Source organism: Mandrillus leucophaeus, unplaced genomic scaffold (assembly GCF_000951045.1).
Source record: "Mandrillus leucophaeus isolate KB7577 unplaced genomic scaffold, Mleu.le_1.0 Scaffold1187, whole genome shotgun sequence".
NCBI lineage: Eukaryota > Metazoa > Chordata > Mammalia > Primates > Cercopithecidae > Mandrillus > Mandrillus leucophaeus.
This window is the reverse complement of record NW_012100176.1, coordinates 58,060-77,101: the sequence shown is the minus strand read 5'-3', so window position 1 is coordinate 77,101 and position 19,042 is coordinate 58,060. Positions and strand designations below refer to the sequence as shown.

Here is a 19,042-nt window from a genome sequence, read left to right as displayed (position 1 = left end):
GCTCACAGGGTTTAGAGATCTGTGTTCTAGAGTTATTACAGGAAGCCTCTAGGTTCTGACTTGGGTTAGGGCTTGAAACTACATTGAGTTTGAATATTCCCAGTTTAAACATGCATGCAAGTATTACGTCCAAAGTAGCATCAATATTGACAACACCAAACATGAAACTCAGATTTATTTGTTCTCTATTTAGTCCTTTCCCTATTGTTTAGAGCAGAAAGAGAAAATCCTTGCTTGCGATAGCAAATTAGTGCTACAATTTTGGGGAAGGCCACTGGAATTTAAACTTGGCAAAATTCCAATTTCTGTGCTTGTAACCTGTTTAGACGGCCGCCAGTGAAAGCTGTTGTAATTCTTTTTGAATTGAATTTTCTTTTGTATTGTTTTAGGTACAGCTCAAGCTCAAATGATAGCGTCTCTTTTTCTTTAAAAAAAAAAAGTGCTGTCAAGACAGGAAAACTGGAATGTAATCGGATAAGCCGTTTCCCGTATACATTTACCCTTAAGTAAGATGGTGGGCGCCTTGCGCACATGCGCAGAAGAGTTGTTTCGGCCGGGAGTTCCGCCGCGTCGGAACTCGCTCCAGGCTGGGATTGGAGGCGTGCTGGCGAGGGCGGAACCGGAAGTTCCTCTGTTGTGGGACTCAGCTGGTTCATTTCTGTTGTCTTTCCTGTGCTTTTTCCGCTATAGGTCGTACCCTCGCCGACGTTGCGATGGGGGAAGCAGAGAAGTTTCACTACATCTACAGTTGTGACCTGGATATCAACGTCCAGCTTAAGATGTAAGAGTATCCTCGGGACAGGGAGTGGGATTGCTGGGGCGTAGGGGCGTGGGGGTAGGGGCTTGTTGGGAGTGAGAGGGAGAAAGTATGTGACTCGTCTCAAGGCGCGGACTGGGGACGGCTGGGAGGGCTGTAGCCGGGGAGGCGCGAGAGTGGATCGTGGAGAGGGGCTCTGTTGGAAAAGGATTTAATACGTGGTCTCTGAGAAGCACAGCAGTAGGAATAGCCCTTAAGTTCCACTGTATTTTACAGTCTTTAAAGTTTTTGCTGTTCAGCCTTTTGAGAGTTTATTACTATTTTATTGTAAATTAAGAAATCGAGCCTCTTCGTAAGTAAGAGGACGGTCTTTATTTTGGAACGGGGCTTGTAGGGTGGAATGAAGGCTTCAGAAATTATGGAGAGGTAGGCACAATCAGATGCGATAGTCGAGAATAAGATGAGCACATGGTATATTAGCAGCACGGGAAGTGATAGAGGCCTAGGGTGAATCTTTGGGTATTATGGCAGTATTTAGTCAGGGAAGTTGGGAATAAGTCAAAGATGAGGGTGCCAGTTGCAAGGGTACCAAGAAGATAGGAGGAAAGAGTCATTGCAGGAAAACTTTGGGGGCACCGCGGCTGAAGTAAAGGTCAGGAGCGTGATATCTTGAGATGAGGATAATGGAACTGGTATAATGACGAGGGACGGACAAGACAGAGTTGGAAATTACGTCTCTTTTAAGGTGGTCATATAGAAGTGTTGTCAAAGCTGTCACAAATTATTGACCACAGCATCATCCATAATTAATAAACATTTCTTGTGTATGTTCAGTTAATATTCAACAAATATGTGTTGGTCAAAGGCCTGCAGTAAGTGATAAATAAATTTTCTCAGTTGTCAGATGTACCTTTGAATGATCGTTTCATTTTATTTTCAGAAGTCCCTTATTCGCTGACAAATCCTTTACTTTTTAGTTTGTGGTGGTGGTGGTAAAAGTAATATGTCAACAACCACGTTGTACCTTTGTATGCTACTTTATACACCCATTTAAGGTATTTTCCATAGCATACACCACTAGTAGTTTATACAGGATCAGTATTGATAAAGGGCTTTCCTTCAGCTTGATGTTCACTATTTCTTGGATATACGAATGCATTTTTTGAAATGTTTGAACATTAAAAATAAAACCAAAAAGTCAGTCCTTTTTTTTTTTTTTTTTTGAGACAGGGTCTCACTCTGTCGCCTTTCCCTTTGAGATGACGTTCTGCATCTTTTGCTCCAACTGTCATGCATTGTTCAGGATCATTTCAGACATCTATCTGGGGTACTAAGTCCCTTCCCCACGCCAGCCTAAGTACTCTTGAGACTCTGATTTATTTCGCTGTAATGGGAAGAATATTGGCTTTGGCTTCCCTGCCCTAGTGTTTATTCTCAGCTCTGTTACTTTGTGACTTTGGATAATGAGTAGTTTATAAGTCTCTGTTTCCTCATTTATAAAATGAGAATATGGTGAAAATTATGTAAGAAAGAAAATATAAAATTCCTGGCACAGTATCTGATGTAATCTTGATGTCTAAAAAATGTTCCTCCCTCTGATAGTATCCTATGCATATCTTTTATGACTTATACCACTATTTTTTAAAGAAATGATCAGACAGTGCATATGCATAGTAAAAAAAAAAAAAAAAAAAAGGAAAGAGTAGAATAAAAACATGCAGTTAAAAGTAAATTTTTCTCCCCAGAAGCAATGACTTAATATTTTATTGTAATACTGTATTGTTTATCTTTTCTTTCTTCTGGACTTCTATGCCCACGATAGTAAACGTTTCCTGAAAGAACAGATGAATATTTGGTCAACTTGAAATGAAGAAAATGAAACCAAGGTCTAGAAAGCTGGTGACTTCTGGAGGGTAGATCAAGGGTTGGTGGCAGGGTTTAAAATTCAGAAGTATAAAATAGAGAAATGTGTTGATGAAGATAGGACTGATATTAGGTATGTTAGGATTTTAAGAAACCCTTACCATATATTAAAATGACATTAATTGCATATACAGGAAAATGTTGTTTAAGTAGCATACCTTAACACAAAGGTAAACTCTTTTTATACTTATGCATATGTATACATGCTTAAAGCATATATGTACATGCTTAGTTCTTATGCATATATGTACATGTTTAAAAAATTCAGGTCTAAAACATTGTTGCTCTTGTGCTTTCAGAGGAAGCTTGGAAGGGAAGAGAGAACAGAAGAGTTATAAAGCTGTCCTAGAAGACCCAATGTTGAAGTTTTCAGGACTATACCAAGAGACATGCTCGGATCTTTATGTTACTTGTCAGGTTTTTGCAGAAGGGAAGCCTTTGGCCTTGCCAGTGAGAACATCCTACAAAGCATTTAGTACAAGATGGAAGTAAGTTTTTTTCTGGCTTATGGTATGTTCCAGACTGTTCTTACCTTTCTTTATGGATGCTGCCAGTATAATTTAGTAGAATTATAGAAGAATTTCTTAATACCTATAGGCATTGATCAAATCATTTGAAGTAGAAACATACTCAGATAAAGTACTATGCATATCACTATTATAACTGCAGTTGAAATGGAAATGGATTTATGTTTGTATTTAGCATATCGACATTTTGATAAGCACTTGATTGATTTACATGACCAAACACATCTGTGGCATTTTACCATCTTGTGCTCTTGAACGCATAAATACTTCTGGATAGTCTGAAATATTGTCCAACCTGATGTTTGGAGCTCAGATCTTTAGAGATAACTCTGTTGCCATCTGTTCAGTTAAAATTTTTATTATTATTATACATATGAAACTAGTTTATTTAGATTCATGGTTTATTCAGCGTGGTACATTAGCAAAACATTGTCAAGATGCAGGGTAAATATGATGAACATGAAGTTCCTGTTTTTCAGAAGAGTATTGTGGATCTTTAATATGACTTCTTGACACTTCTTATTTGATAGACTATATAGTGCAGTTCTGATGTTTAATGAGTGAGTGTTATTCAGCACTCTGGTAGGCTCAGTGCAGGATACACAGGCTGTATGCTTTTAAGGAAAGCGTATTCCTTGGGAGACAGGATGCGACCACATGGACAGCCAGACTGTGCCATAGAGGGTTCAACCCTGTGTGTCCCAGGTGTCACCAAGTGTGGCTGGAAAGGGTTTTCAGAGAGCAGAAACCTGAACTCTGGTGATCTGGCTGTGTCAAAACCAAATATTTTAATGGTGTAGTTTCTTCAGTAGTCTTTTGTGGAGAGAGATCTGTCTGCCTATCTAGTCCATCTGTATTTCTATATATATCTGATATATCTGTGTGTGTATATATATATAGAGAGAGATATGTGTGTATGTAGATACACACACACACGTAAAAAATATGTCTCTATATACTTAATACTTCTTATTCTGGAAAATTTTAAACCTATGAACATAGAATAATACAGTGAACGCCTACGTTTCTATTATATACCTAGTGTTAACTCATGGCCAATCTTGTATTCTCACCATTTTGAAACAAATCTCAAACGTTATAACAACTTAACTGTAAGTATTTCTGTATATCTGTTTTTAAAGCATAACTATAGTACCATCATCATCACATTTAAAACAATGGAGCCGAATTCCTTAATTGTATCAGAGATTCTTAAACTGGAATCAGAAAGTCTTCAAACCCCTGAAGGTGTATGCAGAATTTTGTTTCTTCTGTATTTTTTCAAGGACAGAGCTCAAAGCTTTAATTAGATTTTTGAGGTCACTTATTACTCACAAAAGAGTTAAAACAAATTTAGGTCTAGAAAGTCAAAAATATTTTGGTGAGGAAAAATGTATGGTGGGTTTTGTTGCATGACTTGACAAAAAAGGAGATTACAGCAAAAACAAATTCTCAATTAAAAGATAAAAGATTTTCTCCTCCTCTTCCCATTTGCCAAGTCTTCTCTGCATTAATTTTTATATTATATATTTGCAAGAATGTGAAAACTCCCATGTTTGATCTCTAAAAGTTTGAATTTTAAAAATTTGTAATTTTTAAATTGTGAAAGTACTTAATAAGGAAAGTACTTAAAATTATTTAAAACTACTTTGAAATTAAAATGTCTAAGCTATGTAGACAATAGATTTAGAAAAACACCTTATTTTTGGTAAAATAGCATGAGAATAGACTTTTAAAAAAAATACTGTCTGGGTGGATCACCTGAGGTCAGGTGTTCAAGACCAGCCTGGCCAACGTGGTAAAACCCCCTCTCTACTAAAAATACAAAAATTAGCTGGGCATGGTGGTAGGCACCTGTAATCCCAGCTACTTGGGAGGCTGAGGCAGGAGAATCGCTGGAACCCAGGAGGCAGAGGTTGCAGTGAGCCGAGATTGAGCAACTATACTCCAGCTTGGGCAACGGAGCGAGGCTCTGTCTCAAAAATAAAAATAAAATAAAATAAAGTAAAAAAAAATAGTCTTTAGAAGACTAGGAGAAAACATTTGCACATTTTATACATCCTGCTCTTTAGTGTTCAAAAGTTGAATTTATTGGTAGTTCATCAAAACAAAAATTGCCATCCTAAAATGAATGGAGGTAAAAACTTTAAATAGTCCTTATTCTTTGTAAGTATTTGCTTAAAAGAGATACTGTATAAACCTTGGAAAGAATAAATTAGGTCATAAAGGGATCTCTTGCTGTCCAAATTTTTGCATTCCTTAGTTCAGATTGTGTTTTAGGGCCAGTATGAGATTTTAAATCTGTTTGATTTCTGACTTTCTGATAGTGGGTTGTGAGAGTTCTAATAATGAGGAACTCATTCAAAATGTATTCAAGTCTATCATATCATGTCCTGTTTTGTCCTACACTAACAGATCCCATGAGGGACACTTGTACTTTCTTTAATTACACTTAAGGTAAATTCTCATCTTTAGGTGTATGTACTGCACATTTCTAAGTTTTTCTTATGTGAATATTATTCTTCAGGGAAGTAGTTTACATTTTTAAGAACACTTATATTTCACATTGTCTCATAAAGGTTTTGAAAATGGCTGTAGAGAGACATATTAATACCATCTAATTCAAAAATTGCAAAGTTAGGATACAGAAGTATTTTAATCAGATTCGAGTGCTAGCACAGTGGTATGCGGTGATGGAGGTACTTGGTGGGGATTGGACCATCCAGATTTAGGCTTTGCAATCTTGTGATGTTTTAATTGTTGCCAGGTGAATGTAATCTTAAGGTTAATGAGGGTTAGCAGATGTGATAGGGATGATGCATGAAGAGGAAGAAAACAAAGTGGTGTCCAAAATATACACCTTTTTGGTGTCTGACTAGATTTTTCTATAACTTCTCGAATATCTGGAGCAGTTTTCAAAGTTTTTAGCTGAAGGATATTTTTTTTTTTGACATGGAGTCTCACTCTGTCGCCAGGCTGGAGTGCAGTGGCATGATCTTGGCTCACTGCAATCTCTGCCCCCTGGGTTCAAGCGATTCTCCTGCCTCAGCCTCCCAAGTAGCTGGGACTACAGGCGCACCAACACGCCTGGCTAATTTTTTTTTGTATTTTTAGTACAGACGGGGTTTCACCATGTTGGCCAAGCTGGTCTCGAACTCCTGACTTCAAGTGATCTGCCCACCTCGGCCTTCCAAAATAGCATCATTTTTTTCTTTTTTTCAAAACTCTTCTGCAGAAGGCTAGTATATAAAAACAGATTAAGTGCAGTTGCTTTGATTGAAAGAGGTGTTGTTGCCTGGTGTTGAATAGGAAAAGTTTTGAGACATATGATTAGTTGGTCATTGGTATTGTCTCGTTGTCATTAAAGGACAGAATAAGAAATATCACAATATTTTCCAAAAAGAAATTGCTTATTGTTGTCTTTGACTTTAGCTGGTGTGTGGTTTATTCATTGGCAAAAGATGGCACTGCTTAGTGTTTTTCTTTTTAGCCTGCCCTACCGTGTGGCTAGTAATTAAATAATTTCATTTAGTTGTTTGAGCCTATCTATAGTAGATACTGGCTTTCTTAAGCTTGTGATTTTTTAAAAAAAGTATTTCGTAGAAGAAAAGGATTTAATAACTCTTTTTCTTGAAATTGATAGCCATCCCTAATTTATATGGCATATATAAATGATTTGTTGTTTAAGTTTTTGGAAATTTTGTTAAATGTTTTATCAATACAGATGTATTTAACATAGACTAAGATATGTCCCTTAGATAATAACTTTGAATGAACAGAATAATTTTGAGTAAACAGAAATAGAATTCTATGTGTCTGCTAGGGAATAGTTTGTATAATGTTGGCACAGTATTCTTTTGGAATTTAAAAGCCAGCTTCTCTTGAAGAGGGTTGAAATTATCAAATACAGTATGAGGTTTAAATGTATAAGAAAATTTACATAAATATCTAGAGGGTTTATCTACATACATATATACACACATGTTTATTCATCTACATACATATATACACACATATATACACACACACGCATATATATCTGATTTATGTTAACTTTACTTCCATAGCTGGAACGAATGGCTGAAACTACCAGTAAAATACCCTGACCTGCCCAGGAATGCCCAAGTGGCGCTCACCATATGGGATGTGTATGGACCTGGAAAAGCAGTGCCTGTAGGAGGAACAACGGTTTCGCTCTTTGGAAAATACGGGTAAGCATTCTGTTGGTCTCATCTGTAGGAGTGCAGCTGCTTTCTGACCCTTTTCTTTTTCAGAATGAGGGAAGGCTTTAATAGTTTATGCCCAGGCTCCAGTGTAAACCAGTTAGGTACATATGATTTGATCATTCCTTATACTGAATTTAGCATGTATTTCCTACAGGATATACAGATAGATAAAGAAATCAATTTATATTGCTCTACTGTTGGTGATTGGTAGTGTGATTTCTGCTAGAAAATAGAAGTCATTGGGAAATAGAACCTTGCTTTTAGGGAAAAGTGACTTTGACGTATACTATAACTGCTTTGTTATAGGGTTTATCTGCTTTTTTATAATATTGATAGAAAGGATGAAAAACAGGATTAAAAAGCATTCATTTGCTAATGATGGTAATGATTGTGATAGAAAAGATAATTCAGTTTTTGAAACATGTACAAATACTAAATGTTTATTGTAAAAAAAAAAAAAAAAAACCCACAGTTCCAAAGGATATTTTCGCTATATCCTTTTTCTCCAGGGACAGAGGACTCAGTCTATCTTTAGAGAATTTGTGACTTTCTATTATTATTCTGCATTTACTAATTGGAATTTTTCACTAAAGAACTTGGTCCTTCATCAAGTATTTAGTTAGTTCATATAGGAAAGACAGATGAATGTTTAATTTTCTTTCCCTTTATCAATTTCAAGACTAATGAGTTTGTGCCCTAGTAACTTGTAAAGGTGGTGATTGATGGCTTTTGTACATTCTGTTTTTTATATGTTTCAGTCCATTGCTGTCTTTACTCTTTATAATGCTCAAAAAATCCCATTTTTGGTCAGTAGGAGCTCCTTCAAGTAGACCCCATGTCCTTTGGACAGTACACTAGTAGTGATTGGTAGCTTCTTTGCTTTGTGGTAGACAAGTTTTTCCAGGATCATTTGATAATTTTCTGCTCCAGATCTGAAATCTCTGAAAGAAGTTCTGGTTCCTTTCAGTGTGAAATGGTATAGATCTTAATCTGTCTGGATATTACAGATGTCTTAATTTTTGTCTACTTTAAAGTTAAAAAATGTTATTTAATTTTTACATCATTAAGGATGAGGAGGATCATATTTTGGAGTGTTTGTTGACTATTTGTGTTTATGTTTCCATGAATTGCTTTTTGATGTACTTTGTCCTTTTTAGAAATTCAGATATAATTCACATACCATAAAATTCTTTGCTTTTTTTTGAGTTGTCGTTTTCTTATTGATATATAAGGAGTCTTTGTAGATGAATGAAATTAGCCCGTTGTGGGTTATGTTACAAATACTGCTGTTCTGGTTTGGCTTGTTCTTTTGACTTAGTATGTATTTGTTTGCTCTTCATGGATTTTAAATTGTTATCTTGAAGCTATCAGTTTTTAGTTTTTGGGTTGTGAATTTGATGTTTTAGAAAGTTCCCATTTAAGGTTCTTTAAAATGCTTTCTTCTGTTATGCTTTTATTCCTTTACATTAAAATCTTTGATTTATCTAAAATTACTATTGTGAAAGGAATGATATAGTGAGAATAGCTTTTTAGAGAAAACCAAAACAAATGGTTTGAATATTTGTCCCTTCACTACTTATTAAATAAGCCATCTTATCCAGCTATTTTAAAATAGCATCCTTATATACTCAATTCATCTTGTGTTGAAGTCTAAGAGAGGCATTTTAGTGTATAGTGCTATAGTGGTTAGGAAAGCTAGTTGTAGATTATCTGGCTTCAAATCTTGGCTTCTTTGCTTAGTATCTATGTATCCTTGGGCAAATTACTTAATCTTATGCCTCAATGTCTTCATATGTTAAATGAAAGAACAATAATATCTCCCTCCTTAAGTAGTTTATGGTTATTACATTACTAAATACATTTAATGGTCCTGATAAATATTATATCATATATTTATGTATTGAATACATATTAAAATGACCTCAATAAATATTAGGTATCATTCCTGGGCTATTCTGTCAGTAGGATAGTATTATAAAATGTTTAAATATTAGATGGGGTAATTCTTATTAGTCTTTCTTTTAAAATATTTCCAGGTTTGTTTTGGCAGATAAATTTTAATATTATTTTCTCAATTAAACTCACTGTTATTTTGTTAGAAAATCTTACTGAATTATATATGTTAATTAAAGAGAGAATTGATGCCTTTATAATATTAAACTTTTCTATCCAGAAATAGAGTGTGTCGGAAAGGCTTCTGAGCTCATCAATGAAATCTAGATGTAATCCCATTTGGAATAGCTTGGTTGCTTACTAATACCTAGGTATTTTAGTTTAATGTGGCTATTAAAGAGATATTTGTTATTAAAATCTGCACAGGAAAAATAATTTCAATATAGTCTGAAACATTGTAACTTTCAGTTTTAAAATATACTTCTTGATAAAATAGCATGTTACAGCAGAATGGACATATTACTAAATCAGTATTATTTCTTTTACAGAATATTTACCCCTTATTTTTTGTTACTAGGGAGGGGCTTGTTTGCAACAGAGAAGAAAAAGAAAAATGTACAGCTCTTTTTAGTGGCGAAATGTTTTTGAGAAATAACTAGACGTTCCTCTTAGTTTTTCCTCCCAGATTCATCACAAGTGGTTTACCTTCTGGAATATCAATAGGAAGTTCTCTCATAAAAACACCTGTTAGTACTCGTGCATTTTAGAGGACTTTAGGATCTAGTTTCAGGGGATTTTCTGAGTAGGATATAATTGTGGGACAATTGAAATGTCCACAGATGCAGTGAAATGACCTGCCTACATCTAAACAAACTCTCAGATTGATTTTTGGTACTGTTTTGTTTGGCTTCTGGCACTTTTTTTTAAGGTACTACACTAAATCAGTAGTAATCAACCTGTGTTTAAGAATCATCTGGGAAGCCTGTGAGAAAAGCATCTTCGTGGGTTCTCACTAACTCATTGTGTCTGTGGTAGGGCCCAAGAATCAGCGTTTTAAACAATCTTCCTGAGTGATTCTGTGAAAGGGAGCCTATGGACCACATTTTGAGAAGCACTGAACTGACCTTTGTGATAGTAATTTATTAATATGACTTATACATACATTCATGTGTTCCTCTTCTTTACTCCTTCTCTTGGAGCCCACTTTATTTGTAATTCTGTGTATATCCCAGTGAAAGGAAAATTCCTTTACCTCCCATCCAAACCAAGCTGCCAGCGTGCTTAAAAGATAAATCAGTAGCACTTGTTCTACTTTAAGTCATTAAACCCCAAGGATTTCTATAAAGGGAGCAGTAGCAATAAGTGAGTGGTTACTTAAATTTGTTTTCTGCCATTAACTAAAATAAGACTTTGAATCTTGGAAAGTCATCTGTTTTCTCTTAACTCTAACTGGAAAATAGGTCATCCTACTCTTTCATGTCGCGAACACATCAGATGCCCGATATGAATGAAACCTGTTAGAGAGAAGCACTGATTGCGTGAAATTATCTCACTTAAAGCTTGATTTCTCCAACTTGAGTCATTTACTTATCACTTTTAGAATTCCATTCATATCTCTTTACTAAGTATATTATCCTTTTTTTTTGAGATGGAGTCTCACTCTGTTGCCCTGCTGTGGTACGATCTCAGCTCACTGCAATCTCCGCCTCCTGGGTTCAAGCGATTCTCCTTCTTCAGCCTCCTGAGTAGCTGGGATTACAGGCACCTGCCACCACGCCCAGCTCATTTTTGTATTTTTGGTAGAGGTAGGGTTACACTATGTTGGCCAGGCTGGTCTTAAACTCCTGACCTCAGGTGATCCGCCTGCCTCGCCCTCCCAAAGTGCTGGAATTACAAGCGTGAGCCACCGCACCTGGCCTATTGTTCTTGATATTTTTATTTAACCCAACTTACTTTTTTTAAACTTCCACTTATTTTAAAAGAAAAACATGATATCCCTGTTGTACATGGAAAACAGGTATTATTTAACATTAGTGGGTAATAGTAAGACTAAATATAATGACAATAACTATGCTATTAAATTTTAGAAATTGAAGTAAAAGAATCCCTAGTGAATACACATGATATGGAATTCATTTGATTTGCAAAATATGCATACAGTATCTTCAAAAAAGGTCCTTTAATTAGAATGGTTCTGTTTTCCATAGTCAGATATACACGGGATATTCAGCTCACTCTCAGCTTAAGGTGAAGATCAGGCTTTACATCATTTTCATTTTTAATCAGTTCAACCTCTATATAGTTGTAGGCAGTTATCCAAACATAACTAACATAACGTAAGATTTTAATACAGGTCTAAGATATTTTGAGGGGGTGGAGTGAAAAAAGACTAAATCACCAACTTGTATTCCCCCTGTGCTGGCGCTTGTACTGACCTTCACCTCAGAAGAAGGAATTCTAAGAAACTCTATGAAATTAAAACAGCTTTTTGTTTTGTTTCCTCTCTGCCCTGCAGCCTTGCCCTGCGGGTGAGCTGCCTCGCGTTGAAGAAAAGCCAGGCATTCCCTAGTCCTCAGCAGCTACAGGTCTTCTTGTGCAGCTTTGATTTGTGAAAGATAATGTTCAGGATGTTCCTGGTGCTACAGCAGAGTGCAGACATCTCCTTGTGCTGCTGGCTCACAGCTACTTCCCTGCATGGTGCTGCCATCCAGGGAGACAGGGCAATATGAATACTCTGGGTGGTCTCAGCAGGAAGCATGTGCAGATTTTCTTCCACCTGTCCTCAAAAACCATGCCATGTGCCACTACCATTCTCGTAGCTTAGGGAAATGCTGCCTTAAACCATAGTTTCCTCAGATGTTTCTTATGCAGTGAAATAACGCCAGCTGCCCCTCGCCTTTTCCCCTAAAGGCTTCTCTTGTGTACTTAATACTGTTAAATTGATCCTCAAGACATCTAGTATTGTAGTATTGGTAATCTTGTGACTATCAGCTCTTGCTGTTTGCTAATATCTGTTTTGTTTACGTGAGTCAGTGTGAGGCAGAACTTCTTGGAGAATAGTCTAATAAATAATTGAAAGACTGATTTGTTAGGGATAAGGCTAGAATAATGTATCATCCTTAATTTGAAAGCCTAGCTTGTGAAATTTCAAAGTAGCTTAAGAATGGATTGATTGTTAGGTTGAACTGGCAAAGAACCACATGCAAGCTGCGGATTTCTCTTGCAGTTGTTTTTTCTAAATGTGAATCCTGGAAGTCAAGGCAGTTGGTGCTGTAGTGGCTTGGCACTGCAAGCTGGAATATCAACAGCAGCTGTTGCTGGGGCCTCTGCTGGAGTCAGAAGGAGATCCTGCTGTGCTGTTTCTTCTGTCTTGCCTGTTTGGCTTAATTTCCCAAGTGGACACGATGCTCTGAGCATCTTCTGCCTTGCCACCTGGAGGCTGTGTAACTCTCTGCAAAGTTCCATTAGTGTCAAAAGAAAGTAATACGTTCACTTGCTCATTTGAGTCACTTGGCATCACCCATACCCTCCACGTCCCCTATCCTTAAATCTCTTCTCTAGCTCCATCCCAAGGCACCTAAATCATTTAGTAAACTGACTTCTTGCCAAATGTGCTTATTTTTGATTCAGTTAAGTTCAGCCAGCCAAAGTATTCACTGGGGGTTGGGAAGGTAGAGAGAAGGAAGGGAAGCCTTCTGCTATTTCTGAAGGTACATTTAAGGATATTTATTTAAAGTGATATTATCTCACTGTACATAGTTCCTTAGAGACTGCTCTAAGCAGGACTGCTTAATGTTGAATCTGTATCTCAGTTGAAAGAGAAAGAAAATTAACTTTATAAGAGGCGTGTATATGTGTGTTTTTTGTACTGTAACTTTCTTTTGATGTTTAACATGATAAATAAATATTGAGAATTTTGATTCATCACAGCCAGCTGATGCATTTTGTATGGGCCCATAAGGTAAGCTTTTGCAAATACAGTTACTAGAATTACCTGGTTTATTGCCAACTTTAGGACCTTTTAACAGATACGGTCTTTGATCTTATTGTGCTCATGAGTTTGTAACTGTCTTTTATAGTTCCCAATCTAAATGTTTATGGCATCATTACTTATACACATTATATAATGTTTAGTGAAAATCTTTATTACCTTAGGAAAATCTATGAAGGAATTTTTTATTAGCCAGAACATTATAATAATGATTTGAAAAAATTTATGTGAACCACTAGCAGTTAAGGAGACAGTTTATTTTATTTTATTTTTTAATTTGGAGATGGAGTGTCACTTTCTCACCCAGGCAGGGGTACAGTGGTGCAAACATGGTTCACTATAGCCTCGTCCTCCCAGGCTCAAGCAATTCTCCTGCCTCAGCCCCCCCAGAAACTACAGGCATGTACCACTGCACCCAGCTAATTTTAATTTTTTTTTTTTTTTTTTTTTTTTTAAGACAGGGTTTCGCCATGTTGCCCAGGCTGGTCTCAAACACTTGAGCTCAAGTGGTCTGCCTGCCTCAGCCTCTTAAGGTGCTGAAATTACAGGTGTGAGCCACCGTGCCCAGCCTGTACCTTGTTTTTTTAAAAAAGTATTAAATGTGAAAGTGTATGAAATGCTTTAGATGTGCCTGTTCATCTACACACACTTAGAGCTTTTTTCTTTCTGTTGCAATTTCTATAGTCTTTTTATTTCTAAGAGTAAGAAACAACTTATTGAGCTTTGAGTAGATGCTGTTTGAGTAGACTTTATGTTTGAAAATTCTTGTTCTGAAATATTTTTTTGAAAAAGAAAACACATTAACAGAAGAACATCTTTAACCTCCCCATTGGAAAGAAGCATGGAAACTTGGCAGCAGCGTAATTAAAACGCATAGCTGTCTAAAGCTCTTACGAGTTCGTTTCATCTTTATATCTTCTTGGTAGCTTTTTGACAAAAACAGGACAAAGGTTATATATTCTTTCACTTTGAAGCGGGATAACCAAGCTTAGGCTGAATTCTGGCTATATGCTAAATTTTGATTTATAGACATGGGAAATGTTTTTGTGTGAGTCTACTATTGTATTCACTTTTAGAACATGCCTTTTATGGAAAAGAAAGGAGAAAAATCAATTTGTACAGCAAAAAGACTAGTAATAGCTAACATTTATTGAATACTTACCGTAGGCCAGTCACTGTTCTAATGACTTTTTACTTGTACTGATTTATTTAATTTTTCCAGCAACCTTGTGGGATACAAGTCCTTTTATCCTATTTTATAAAAGAGGAAACTGAGGTACAGGGAGGTTTAAGTAGTTTACCCTAGGGTTATGTGGGTAATAGCACAGCTGTGATTCAAGGCAGTTTGACTATATAGTCTACTGTAATGTCATTTAAAGAAAAGTTATGTAATTATTTAAATTTTGATTTTAGTCATTGTAAATGTGACATTCTTCAATTGGTTAGAAGTTTAATCTCTGTTATTCCTTAGATCTTCACCAAAGTGATGAAATGTGTGTGCTCATTTCTCATCCTTCTCTCCTTCCACTCTATGTGTAGAATTCTCTGTCATAGTTCTGACTGCTTGGAGGAAAAAAGAATGGCATGTACAAAGCAGTGTGACATGGATTTTAGTTGCTTGGTTAATTGCTTTACATTCCACTGGGGGCTTAAAGCTTGGCAGTGGAGATATACATTTCCATGTGTAGAATTCTGTTTATTTTTAGGAATCTAAAATTTCCTGTAATGAACTGTATTAATTTACTTCTATCCTGAACATTGTCTTTTTCCCTAGCATGTTTCGCCAAGGGATGCATGACTTGAAAGTCTGGCCTAATGTAGAAGCAGATGGATCAGAACCCACAAAAACTCCTGGCAGAACAAGTAGCACTCTCTCGGAAGATCAGATGAGCCGCCTTGCCAAGGTAAAAAAAAGTCATTTGGAACAGGTGCAAAGCTCTGACTGATGTCTATTGTAGTATATATACCTTGACATTATGAATTCTGTCAGATTTTTAAAAAATCTAAATCTAACGTTTAAATAATTGTTTTATTGAGATATAATTCACATACCATAAAATTCACCCTTGGAAAGCATACAGTCTGATGGTTTAGTAAATTTACAGACTTGTGTAATCATCACCACTATATAATTTTAGTATATTTTCATCACCCCTGAAAGAAACCGTGCTCCATTAACAGTCACTCCCATTTCCTCCTCCCTGCAGTTAGTTCCAGGCAACTACTAATCTACTTACTATCTCTATGGGTTTGCCTGTTCTGGAAATTTCATATAAATGGAATCATACAATACGTGATCTTGTGTCCGGAAATCTGTCAGGTTTGAAAATGTAGAGCGTTGGTGCCATTTTCAAGATGACCACCCACTTTTTCTGGTGACATAGCCTTAAAGTTGTAAGTGTAACATGCTAGAGAAGCTTATGCCATTTGGAAGTGAAGATGACTTATACAATTAACTGGTATAAAGTTTCTTTGTACGTGGATGAAGTTATTACCTTTTTCTTTCAAAGTTGTTTTAATCAAGTGTTTTCACTTAGAAATATAGAAACTAAACTCTATTCTGTGCATAAATTGCAACGCTGTCCTTTATTTTGTGAACCTCCTTTCACAAAGCACTGTATTAGATACTGTTTAAGGATCCTTTTGCAGTTACCTGGTTAGGACACTTTCTTGTAATTATAACGTGTACTTTTCTTTTGCAGTCTTATTAGTAGGAGTGCCTCTTTAATGTCTGGAGGAAGTTTTGATGCTAAGCTTTTAACAGCTTATTGCCTTTACTCACATACAGAAAAAATCTTCAAGAATAAGTACTTGAGTTGGCTAGGCTTCGTGCTTCAACATAGAATTTTTGTCAAGTTCAATTTGTCTTTTTGTATTGCTCTTTTAAGGAAGAATGATGTCGTAGCAACCTGATAACTGTATTAACCAATATACTATTGTCTACTTCTCCCATCCATAATTAAATAAAAATTAATATTTGTGTCTTCTACTCATTCTGAGATTTTGTATGCATTCTAACATGGGATGTAGGAAAGGTCTCAAGCTTTTCATATGTCTGCCTTTAAGACTTTATCTTAGTGATGATCTTTCATTTGAGCTACTCTCTGTCCCTTTTACAAACCTGGAATAGTTAATGTAAATTTTATTAGAATCAATTCATTTATAGCCTGTGGATCACTATAATATGAAAAAGGTTGAATTAAAAAAGAATAAAAAATAATATTTTAAAAAAGCTCTCAAATTGTCTTTTAAGAGTAGCCATTATGATTCATATTGTAGGTGAAATTCTAAGTCTGAGGGGGAACGGCCAGAGTCAAGAAATATAAAGCTTTATAGTTGCACAATGTAACTACATTGTTTCTCTGTTAAACACATTATTTAGGCTTCTGTTCACAGGTTTCTAATTTTTTTCCCTAATTATTTTTGATGGAAGGTTTAAAAAATAATTTTTGTAACAACTGACATTTTTCAGGCTTCATGTATGGAGTATAATCATTGGAATTAGTCCCAGTTGGACTTCTGGTTTTTTAATGTAGCACAACGTTAATAGTATAGATTTCTCATTTTAATCTTTTGAATTTTATAGAAAAAAGATGGAACTTAATAATGATCACCTTTTTAATGATTGAAACAGTAACCCTTAATACTTGTTCGTATTTTTCTTTTAGTTATTTGTGCACATTAGCAACTCTAAAAATGATGACTAAGCATGTGCAGAGCTCAGTGAGGTGTAGGAAAGAAGTCTTCTTAATGTTTTTGTTAATTGGTAACAATCATCACCAGTCTAAATTCTTTATATTAGAGTATTCCAAGTGGATTCTGCTTTTTCAAGAGGTAGTTATTAAAATTTGTGTGCTGTTTGTATTGTTCAGAATGGTTAGCAGTTTTCAGGTTAAGTTTTTATTGGTTTGTAAAATGGGAATAAAAATTAATGAGAGTGAGCAGCTTACAGTCCTCCTGATAATAATTGGAGCCTAGCTCTTTCCACATCCTTTCATCCCTAATAGAACTGTACTTTTAACTTCTGAATGGAGTAGAGACATCTGAGCTTGCTGTGCTGTGACAGCTTGCATTAGTATTAACTTGTGTTCCCCAAAGACTAAACAGAAACCATCAAAATGAGTAATTACTCTTTTAAAGGGGAAAAAGGTGTCCTGTTTGTAGCATTGTTAAAGAATTGCTCCCTCTTTGAAGGAAGCTCTTTTTATTTCTTGACGTATTGGGCTAACTCGATAGTCCCTTCTTCTTGATATAGCAGTTGCTTGTGGTTTTTGAAGTTTCAGAACTGTTATCTATCACAGCTGCTATCGAAGAGAAATGTGTTTTTAAAATGATGTCTTAAGATTTGACAAAATTGGAAGGTTGGGCACTTGGAAACACATTATAGTGGGAAGAGCAGTGTACTGTGAGTCAGAGTTTTGGCCATTCTACTAACTTGGGGAAAATAATTTTTAAGTTTGCAAAATCAGATGTTTAGAATGGACGAATGACTTTTATGGTCTCATGTAGCTCTTTATATTTAATTGATTCTAAAAGTACTGATAGAGGAAATAATTGAGATTATCTACCTGGGTTTCATAGTGATTATCTTAGTAGAGAATAAAATCGTGGTTATTAATTTGCAACTTTGAATGTATTATTTTCAGGTCATTCCTTTTTTTCTGCAATATGTATGCCTAGGGTAAAGTGTTACATAGGGCTTGCCTAATGTGAATAATGGGGCTTTGCTCTTAATTTTGTTGTTTGATTAGTGCTTGCTTCTTACATTTTTAGACAGAGTTTCTGAAAAACAACTCTTCCTCACCTAAAACATGGTCTTGCCTTATACTTGAGAAAATATATTTTGATACTTCTATGGTCTTAATTTACTCTCTTACTAAGGAGTAAGAGAGTAAGTAAAGTAAATTAATTTAGTTAATTTACTAACTTACCAGAGGGAGTATACTTTGGTACTTACATTCTTAAAATTATATCCTTAACTTAGAATTATTTTGACTAAATTTATTATTATTATACTTACATTCTTAAAATTATGCTTAGATGCTTAAATTGTTCTTAGAGTTGTGCCACAGTAGTGCCTGCTGTCTTTCACTCTCTCTTTTTCTGATTACACATTGTAAAAAATTGTTCGGTTAGATTGTCACTCTTTTTCTCAAAACGTTTTGAAATTGTGTTAGGTATAATAAACTTTTAAACATGGGAAAGTATTTGTATGCTCCGTGTTTCCATTTTCGTGCAGAAGGAACAGAGATGGTAGATGTAATGTCTGTATTTCTCACGCTACCATTTTAAGAAAAGAAATTAGTATTCAAATTTATGAATGTTAAGTATGGTTTATTTCTTGTTGCACTTTTATTTTCCATCCAGTGAATTCACCATGATTGTTTCTAATTTTTTAGATGACAGTTGACTTAAGACCAAAAAGATATACATAAATCTTAATAATAGCAAAACATTTTTACTACGCATGGTATCCATGAGCCTAAATAAGTAGCATAGTAACAGTCTTCAAACTGCAGGATAAGAAAGTTTAGTCACTTATAGAACTACTTCAGTCTTGGTTATCTAGGGATAATGGACAACAGGACTGTGAAATGAAGATTAACTATTTAATGGCCTGTGAAAAGACAGTGTTAGATAATTATTGAGCAAAGAACTTCCACTGCAAGCCGGACTTAACCCTCTTCTGATTTATTGCTCACCTATTACAGTTGAATTCCGACTA

The 19,042-nt window shown here is 35.5% G+C and overlaps 1 protein-coding gene across 2 annotated transcripts in view; it reads left to right on the top strand.

The window, feature by feature from the left end:
* Nucleotides 1-627: 627 nt before the first annotated feature.
* The window catches only part of PIK3C3 (phosphatidylinositol 3-kinase, catalytic subunit type 3), a 76,451-nt gene continuing 58,036 nt past the window's right edge, over nt 628-19,042 (top strand). Inside the window, exons 1-4 of one of the 2 annotated variants that reach the window (XM_011965813.1) lie at nt 628-781; nt 2,980-3,168; nt 7,275-7,418; nt 15,092-15,221. In XM_011965813.1, the coding sequence (XP_011821203.1) occupies nt 714-781; nt 2,980-3,168; nt 7,275-7,418; nt 15,092-15,221 (531 nt within the window). In that variant the 5' untranslated portion in view covers nt 628-713. The remainder of the gene's footprint in view (nt 782-2,979; nt 3,169-7,274; nt 7,419-15,091; nt 15,222-19,042) is intronic. The other variant, XM_011965820.1, reaches the window with a different exon arrangement.